Source organism: Amblyraja radiata, chromosome 8, assembly GCF_010909765.2.
Source record: "Amblyraja radiata isolate CabotCenter1 chromosome 8, sAmbRad1.1.pri, whole genome shotgun sequence".
Lineage (NCBI taxonomy): Eukaryota > Metazoa > Chordata > Chondrichthyes > Rajiformes > Rajidae > Amblyraja > Amblyraja radiata.
Genome location: NC_045963.1, coordinates 47299037 through 47309013, shown reverse-complemented (window position 1 = coordinate 47309013; position 9977 = coordinate 47299037). Strand labels below are relative to the sequence as shown.

Below are 9977 nucleotides of genomic sequence, written 5' to 3'. Positions count from 1 at the left end.
GTTTAACTCGCAAATTCTGAAAGACCCACAAGGGAGTATATATCTAAAAAAACAGATGGATCTATTTTTTGAGATAAATGGTACACCAGATATATCGCCCACTTTATTATGGGAATCCTTCAAAGCATTTATTAGAGGAGTCATTATCTCGTATCAAGCTTTTCAAAACAAAAAGAATAAAAATGAACAAAGACAATTAGAAGAACAAATCAGACAACTAGATATAGATAATGCTAAAGATCCAACTATGGATAAACATAATAAAATTTTAATACTGAAATTTAAGTTAAATAAATTATTATCAGAGAAGATTATAAGATTATTCCAAATTACAAAACAAGAACATTTTGAATTTGGGGATAAACCCCATAAACTTTTGGCACGCCAACTGAAAAAACGGGAAAAAGATCATGCAATTTTAAAGATCAAATCAGATAGAGGGGAATTATTAACACTACCTAATGATATCAATAAAAGATTTGCTCAATATTATAAGAATTTATACACATCGAAAACGCTAATAGACAATAATAAAGTTTCAGAATTTTTGGACGATTGTAACCTTCCAAAACTAGAATTGAAGGAACAAGAGGAACTGGGAGCACAAATTACAGCTAAGGAAATAGAAGACACAATAAACACACTTAAGAATGGAAAAACACCAGGACCAGACGGATTCAGTAATGAATTTTGTAAATGTTTTTACGACACAGTGACCCCACGTCTACAGAAAATGTATACATACGCTTTTAAAGAACAAACCTTACCTGAAACACTAGCAGAATCAACGATCACATTAATACTTAAAAAAGATAAAGATATAGAAGAACCAGGCTCATATAGAGCTATTGCTTTGTTAAATACGGATCAAAAAATATTAGCGAAAACACTAGCTAGAAGACTAAGTCAATATGTCAGTAAATTAATAAATAAGGATCAAACGGGATTTATACCTAAGAGACATTCATTTAATAACCTGAGACGTCTGTTTAACATAATGCACTCTCACAAACCTCAAGAACAAGAGTTATCTATCATTTCATTGGATGCAGAAAAAGCGTTTGATCAAGTAGGATGGGATTATATGATTAAAGTATTGTAAAAATTTCAAATGGGAGAGAGCTTTATCGCATGGATAAAATTATTATATAACAAACCCACAGCTAGAATATTAACTAATAATATACTATCTACGAAATTCCAATTATCAAGGGGTAATAGACAAGGATGTTCATTATCACTGCTGTTCATAAGCGCCTTGAGTATTTAAGCGCCTTGAGTATTAGAAAGGCGCTATATAAATCCCATCCATTATTATTATTATTCGCTCTGGTAATTGAACCTTTAGCTGAAAAAATTAGAACACACCCGGACATTTACGGTTATAATACAAAATATTCAAATAACAAAATATCCTAATACGCAGACGATGTACTACTGTATATCACAAAACCCCAAATCAGTATACCAAACATATTAAATCTAATTGAGGACTTTGGATCTTTCTCAGGACACAGAATAAACTGGAACAAAAGTAAAATTATGTCGATAAAACCGAAAGACTCAACACATCTCTTGAAATTCCCCTTTAAAATAGCCACAGAAAAATTTAAATATTTAGGAATTGAAATCACTAGAAATTATCACGGTATGTTTAATGCCAATTATAGCCCCTTACTTAAGAAATTAAATAATCTAATTAAATTCTGGAAAACGCTTCCGATGTCTTTAATAGGTCGAATAAATGCTATAAAAATGATCTTTTTACCACAAATCCTATATTTATTTCAATCAATTCCAATATATCTTCCAAAAAAGTTTTTCAAAAAATTAGACTCAGACATTACAAATTTTATATGGGATTATAAATCCCACAGAATACAAAGAGCACACCTTAGTAAACCAAAAGAGATGGGTGGTCTAGCGCTCCCTAACTTTATGTACTATAATTGGGCAGTGAATATTAAAAATATGATTCACCTGCTGGACAACTCTGCCCAGAGGGTGGATTGGATTGTAATGGAGAGAGAGGACTGCGCTCCGTGTAATACAGGAGCGACTCTCCTCTCACCAATGAATTTGAATAACAAAAATTATAATAAAAATCCAATGATACATAGTACAATTAGAACTTGGAAACAAATAAAACAGAACTTAAAATTAAGAAATCTATCTCTTTTAATGCCAATAGTCAATAACCCTTCGTTTAAACCCTCAATTATAGATAAATCATTTACAAAATGGGAAAGAACGGGAATCAAAACGCTCGGAGACTTGTATGAATTAGGAAAATTATTATCATTTCAACAATTACAACTGAAATATAATTTGAAAAATAATCAATATTTCAAATATCTTCAAATCCGTGACTATCTGAAAAAATACACAAAAGCCTATCATAACATGCCCCCAGACTTATTGGATGAAGCCATGAAGATAAAGGCTGAATCAGCAAATCTAATATCATACATATAATATTATTTTGAATATAGAAATACCTACAACCAATAGTATTAGAAGAGACTGGGAACAAGAACTAGCTATATAAATTTCAAAAGAGAGCGGGGATAAACACTTAATATATGTGCATAAATGCTCGATCAACGTACGACATACTCTAATTCAATATAAAACATTACATAGACTATATTATTCAAAAACTAAAATAAATAAACTTTTCCCCAATGTCTCACCCATTTGTGATAAATGTCAGTCACAAGAAGCTAACATAGCGCACTCTTTTGTTTTCTGTATAAAAATTCAAAAATTCTGGAACGAAATATTTGAAATCTTCACAAAATTATTTAAAATAAAACTTGTACCAAAAGCAGAATGGATCATTTTTGGAATATCGGAAGGTAACCCCGAATTAAATGTGTTTCAAAAGAACTTACTTAATTATGGGCTAATAATGGGGAAAAAAGCTTATACTCAAATTTTGGAAAAATGCTCCAATACCAACAATAAAAATGTGGATTTCAAACATGTTCGAAACACTACACTTGGAAGAGATAAGACTCCTCCTAGCAGGCAAAGCAGATCACTTCCAAAATACGTGGTCTGCATTAGGGAACTATTACAAGCATAAGGTGCAATAGTAAGTTAAAATATAAAGGGTACCAGGAACTGGTAACGGGGGGTATAAAATAAATTTTTAATAAAAACACGGTTGGTATATCCTTTTTTGCGGAGTTTTGTGTTATAATAGAGCGATTGTTTTTCCTTTCTTCTTTTTCCTTTTCTTTCTAAGGTCTTATTTCCTTTCTTTACTTCCTTCTCTAATTTCTTCCCTAAGGGGCTCTCTTCTCCCAACACTTTCCTGCACCTTCACGATTCTTGCTCACTTTCCTTACTTCTTTTATTTCTATCTTTTTTAAAGCTCAAAAAACGAAGTGGTACAACATAATGTAATAAGATATATGTGATGTGTATTAATGTAATTTACTGTACTGCTAATAAAAATAAAATAAAATTTTTAAAAAAAGGATGGAGAGTGACATTGTTAATTCAGAAACAAGGGTCCTGAACTTAAAGAAAGGTGACTTTGATGGTATGAGACGTGAATTGGCCAAGATAGACTGGCAATTGAATCTTAAAGGGTTGACAGTGGATATGCAATGGAAGACATTTAAAAACTGCATGGATGAACTACAACAATTGTTCATCCCAGTTTGACAAAAAAAAAATCAGGGAAGGTAGTGCATCTGTGGATAACAAGGGAATTCAGGGATAGTATCAAAACAAAAGATGAAGCGTACAAATTAGCCAGAAATAGCAGCCTACCAGAGGACTTAGGCTGTGGGCCGAGCATCAAAAATGTGTCTAGAAATAGGATTTCGTGACCCAAGTCACCAAACTACATGAAATTTTCACATATTGTGTAAAAACATTTATATAAATCACCCCTGAAACTCGATATGAAGAAGACTTGCACATTTTTATTAAATTAGAGAAAAACCGGAAAAATGTCGAATGTTTTAGTCCAATCAAAGCACATTTAACATTGAGTTGTCTGCCAGTTGGCCAATCACGCGCTTTGTTTCAGGCTAGCACACAAAATGGCTGAGGTGGCTTCACAGATGCCTGTTTTACTGGAGATTCCGATGTGTTGTTCTGTGGAATAAATGTCGTGGAAACTTGCAGCAGGTTAATTGTATTTTGGGGGGCATTAAAAAGGCTGAAGAAAGTGCTGCGAAGTGGATTAAAGTGCAAGAAAGCCTTCAAAGTCCCTGCTGATGTGCTGGAACACAAAGAAGGCCCCCAGGAACCAACTCTAACTGAAAGGTAAGACTAAAGTCTGAATTTATGAAAATCTATCTGTATGGACTTTAATTAATTTAATATAATGTGAATACATTCATTCATTCATTCATTCACTTACTCATTCATTCATCATTCATGAAATTGATGGCCTAAACTATAACAGTCAATTAAACATTGTCACTAATGCCAGCGTGTTGTAGAGTAATAAGTCTTTAACAAATAATCTCGGAGCTGCCTGCGTAAACTTACCGGGAAAAAGTGCTCCGATCGCGGGGCCTAGGTACTCGCGGTAAAGTGAAGCCGCGGTCTCAATTAATAAGCGGCCGATTCGCGATCGCGGAGCCATGGATCATCTCCGCGGGCGGGGGGGGGGGGGGCTGTACATAGTGCCGTCTATAGCGGCCGTTTTCAGACCCCGATAACGGGAGAAAAACGGAGGGATATCGATCGCTATTTACCGCGAGTATCTAGGACCCGCGATCGGAGCACTTTTTCCCGGTAAGATTTCGCAGGCAGCTCCGAGCTTATTTGTTAAAGACTTATTACTCTACAACAGGCTGGCATTAGTGACAATGTTTAATTGACTGTGTTATAGTTTAGGCCCTCAATTTCATGAATGAGTGAATGAATGAATGAGTAAGTGAGTGAGTGAATGAATGAATAAGGAATGAATGAATGAATTTATTCACATTATAAACAGGTGCAATTAAATTAATTAAAGTCCATACAGATAGATTTTCATAAATTCAGACTTTAGTCTTACCTTTTAGTTAGAGTTGATTCATGAGGGCCTTATTTGTGTTCCAGCACATCAGCAGGGATTTTAAAGGCTTTCTTGCACATTAATCCACTTCGCAGCACTTTCTTCAGCCTTTTTAATGCTTTTCCCACAAAATACAATGAACCTGCTGCAAGTTTCCACGACATTTATTCCACAGAACACACATCGGAATCTCCTGTAAAACAGGTATCTGTGAAGCCCCCTCAGCCATTTTGTGTGCTAGACTGAAACAAAGCGCGTGATTGGCCAACTGGCAGACAACTCAATGTTAAACGTGCTTTGATTGGACTAAAAAATTCCCGACATTTTTCCGGTTTTTCTCTAATTTAATAAAAATGTGCAAGTCTTCTTCATATCGAGTTTCAGGGGTGATTTATATAAATTTATTTACACAATATGTGAAAATTTCAAGTAGTTTGGTGACTTGGGTCACGAAACTGCAGAATAAAGCTCCTCGGCCCACAGCCTAACTGGGAGAAATTCAGAGTCCAGCAGAGGAGGACAAAAGGCTTAATTAGGAAAGGGAAAATAGATTATGAAAGAAAACTTGCAGGGAACATAAAAACTGACTGCAAAAGTTTTGAGAGATATGTGAAGAGAAAAAGATTAGTTAAAACAAATGTAGGTCCCTTGCAGTCAGAAACAGGTGAATTGATCATGGGGAACAAGGACATGGCAGACCAATTGAATAACTACTTTGGTTCTGTCTTCACTAAGGAAGACATAAATAATCTGCCGGAAATAGCAGGGGACCGGGGGTCAAATGAGATGGAGGAACTGAGTGAAATCCAGGTTAGCCGGGAAGTGGTGTTAGGTAAATTGAATGGATTAAAGGCCGATAAATCCCCAGGGCCAGATAGGCTGCATCCCAGAGTACTTAAGGAAGTAGCCCCAGAAATAGTGGATGCATTAGTGATAATTTTTAAAAACTCTTTAGATTCTGGAGTAGTTCCTGAGGCTTGGAGGATAGCTAATGTAACCCCACTTTTTAAAAAGGGAGGGAGAGAGAAAACAGGGAATTACAGACCAGTTAGTCCAACATCGGTCGTGGGGAAACTGCTAGAGTCAGTTATTAAAGATGGGATAGCAGCACATTTGGAAAGTGGTGAAATCATTGGACAAAGTCAGCATGGATTTATGAAAGGTAAATCATGTCTGACGAATCTTATAGAATTTTTTGAGGATGTAACTAGTAGAGTGGATAAGGGAGAACCAGTGGATGTGTTATATCTGGACTTTCAGAAGGCTTTCGACAAGATCCCACATAAGAGATTAGTATACAAGCTTAAAGCACACGGTATTGGGGGTTCAGTATTGATGTGGATAGAGAACTGGCTGGCAGACAGGAAGCAAAGAGTAGGAGTAAACAGGTCCTTTTCACAATGGCAGGCAGTGACTAGTGGGGTACCGCAAGTCTCAGTGCTGGTACCCCAGCTATTTACAATATATATTAATGATTTGGACAAGGGAATTGAATGCAACATCTCCAAGTTTGCGGATGACACAAAGCTGGGGGGCAGTGTTAGCTGTGAGGAGGATGCTAGGAGGCTGCAAGGTGACTTGGATAGGCTGGGTGAGTGGGCAAATGCATGGCAGATGCAGTATAATGTGGATAAATGTGAGGTTATCCACTTTGGTGGCAAAATCAGGAAAGTAGACTATTATCTGAATGGTGGCCGATTAGGAAAAGGGGAGATGCAACGAGACCTGGGTGTCATGGTACACCAGTCATTGAAAGTAGGCATGCAGGTGCAGCAGGCAGTGAAGAAAGCGAATGGTATGTTAGCATTCATAGCAAAAATATTTGAGTATAGGATCAGGGAGGTACTACTGCAGTTGTACAGGGTCTTGGTGAGACCACACCTGGAGTATTGCGTACAGTTTTGGTCTCCTAATCTGAGGAAGGACATTCTTGCCATAGAGGGAGTACAGAGAAGGTTCACCAGACTGATTCCTGGGATGTCAGGACTTTCATATGAAGAAAGACTGGATAGACTCGGCTTGTACTCGCTAGAATTTAGAAGATTGAGGGGGGATCTTATAGAAACTTACAAAATTCTTAAGGGGTTGGATAGGCTAGATGCAGGAAGATTGTTCCCGATGTTGGGGAAGTCCAGAACAAGGGGTCACAGTTTAAGGATAAGGGGGAAATCTTTTAGGACCGAGATGAGAAAAACCGTTTTCACACAGAAAGTGGTGAATCTGTGGAATCTGTGGAATTCTCTGCCACAGAAGGTAGTTGAGGCCAGTTCATTGGCTATATTTAAGAAGGAGTTAACTTCTAGCGAGTACAAACCGAGTCTATCCAGTGTTTCTTCATATGAAAGTCCTGACATCCCAGGAATCAGTCTGGTGAACCTTCTCTGTACTCCCTCTATGGCAAGAATGTCCTTCCTCAGATTAGGAGACCAAAACTGTACGCAATACTCCAGGTGTGGTCTCACCAAGACCCTGTACAACTGCAGTAGAACCTCCCTGGTCCTATACTCAAATCCTACCACTTCAATCAGGGTGCAGGGCCACCAAACTCAAATGCAGTTTCCTACCACTTCAATCAGGGTACAAGGCCCTGTTCTACTAGTCCATGCATTTGTAAAAGAACAACACCATTTTAGATTTGACTATTAGATTTGACTATTAGCTCTTTCACCAGGGCCCTGTACAACTACAGAAGGACCTATACTCAAATCCTCTCGTTATGAAGGCCAAAATGCCATTAGCTTTCTTCACTGCCTGTTGTACCTACATGTTTACTTTCAGTGACTGGTGTACAAGGACACCCAGGTCTCATTGCATTTCCTTTTTCCTAATCTGACACAATTGAGATAATAATCTGCCTCCTTGTTCTTGTCGCCAAAGTGGACAACCTCACATTTATCTACATTATACTACAACTGCCATGCATCTGCCCACTCACTCAACCTGTTCAAGTCACCCTGCAACCTCCTAGCATCCTCTTTACAGTTCACACTGCCACCCAGCTTTGTGTCATCTGCAAATTTGCTAGTGTTACTTTTAATCACATCATCTAAATCATTAATATATATCATAAATAGTTGTGGCCCCAGCACCTACTCTTTGTCACCTAAGTTATTCCACTCTCGCATCCACTCCCTTCACATTAGAGGCAATTTAGAGGCAAATTAACCTACAAGGAAACCGGAACACCCAGAGAAAGCGCACATGGTCACAAGTAAATTTTTAAAAGAGCAGAAACAAAAAACTGTAGATGCCGGTTAATACGCAAAAGGGCACAATGTGCTGGAGAAACTCAGTAGCTCTGGCAGCAGCTCTGGACAACATGGGTAGGTGATGTTTCGGGTTGAGACCCTTCTTCAGAAAAATGGGAGGGGGGATAAAAACTGGAAAAGGGGAGAGGCAGGACAAAGCGACAGGTAATAATAGGTCGACATGGGGGGGGGGGGGGTTGATAGGCAGATATTTGGAACAAAGACCAGAGATAAGAACAGAAGGTGCATGACAGGTTTGAAGAATTGGAGGAAGGAAAGTAGCGGGTGGGGTTTGGATGTGGAGAAATTGGTGGGAGTCCAGATAGGGCACATGGGGGAAGAGAGGTAGTGGGTTGGGGGAGAAAGGAAGGGGGTCAGAGTGGGGGGTGGTAGTTAGGTGTATACCTCCTTCCTTGCCTCCATCCAGGGACCCCAGCAGTCCATCCAGGTGAAACAGAGGTTCACATGCATCTCCTCTATCCTCATCTCCTGCGGTTGCAGGGGAAATGACCCGGGGAAGGAGTGGTTTGGGCGGGAAGGGATGAGTGAATCAAGAAGTTGTAGAGGGAGCGGTCTCTACGGAAGGTGGAAAAGGGTGGCGGTGGGAAAATGTGACTAGTGATGGGACCACGTTGGAGGCAGAGGGGAGCAAGAGCAGAACTTGAAAATGATCATCCTTGTGTCACAGCGTGCATTCAGGCAGAGTAATTTTCTACTACCGTGTGGGCTCTGGATGAGTGCAGTCACTCTGCAGCAGCGCTTCATATCTTCCAGCTGTGCAACGAGCATCCACAGGGTTCTCCGCGTTTCTCTGGAGCTTGGAGTAAAATCAGACATTTTTGTTCCTCGGGTGGGGGTTTCCCCAAAGACTGAAGGCATACAAATACAGGCCAAGTTCTTTACAAATCCTGTGGGGTGCTTCTTTACATGTAACCGCATTCATGTCACACAGATAATTCCCCTTCTTTGCAGAGTGTGCTGGAGTTTGATCGGTCGCCATGGGGATAACGGTCCAGGAGCCTCTCACACCGGGGTCCTTGGCTGCAGGCTGCTGCCTGTATCAGGCTTTATTTAATAATGATTTGCGAACCCATGTCTGAGCTATTAATTTATAGTTGTTGTAATTTTTAAAGTATTTTAAAATATCTGTATGTATGTATATATATATATAAATAATACGCGGGTTTATATGTGGGGACCGTCAGGCGGTCGCACGGGCCGCTTGGTGCGAGGCCCCGGACATGCCAACCAAGCAGAAGGCGGCGGACGGCGGCGGCGCCGGCGCCGAGGAGGACGGGGACAGTCCGGTACCGGCAACCGGCAGCGGCACCGGCCGCGTAATGGAGAACGATGTCCTCGACTCGCTGGAGGACCTGGGGTACGGACGGGGACTGGGACGGGGACGGGGACGGGGACGGGGGGGGTGGGCAAGCAGGCGCCTCGCCTCGCCTCGCCTCTTCCGGAGGCTTCTGCCAGGCTAGGCCGGGCCGGGCCCCAGGTGGGCGACACAGGGCGTCTGCCGCCAATGGCAGCCTGGACTCCGGCCAACATCCCCCAGTCGCCGCCGCAAGGCCTCGGGGCTCACCTGACAGCAGGCCCGGGCTGGCTGTGCCTGCGAGGTGTCGGCCATCAGCAGGCCCTGCGGCTGCTTGGTCACCCTCCGCCCCGTGCTGATCCTGCAGGTTTCATTGATAACCAGCCGC

General features: G+C 40.5%; 1 protein-coding gene across 2 annotated transcripts in view; it reads left to right on the top strand.

Moving 5' to 3' along the window:
• The first annotated feature begins 9486 nt into the window (after positions 1 to 9486).
• fam98a (family with sequence similarity 98 member A) overlaps positions 9487 to 9977 on the top strand; it is a 49014-nt gene continuing 48523 nt past the window's right edge. The window contains exon 1 of one of the 2 annotated variants that reach the window (XM_033025828.1): positions 9487 to 9652. In XM_033025828.1, coding sequence (XP_032881719.1) covers positions 9516 to 9652 — 137 coding nt within the window. In that variant the 5' untranslated portion in view covers positions 9487 to 9515. The remainder of the gene's footprint in view (positions 9653 to 9977) is intronic. The other variant, XM_033025827.1, reaches the window with a different exon arrangement.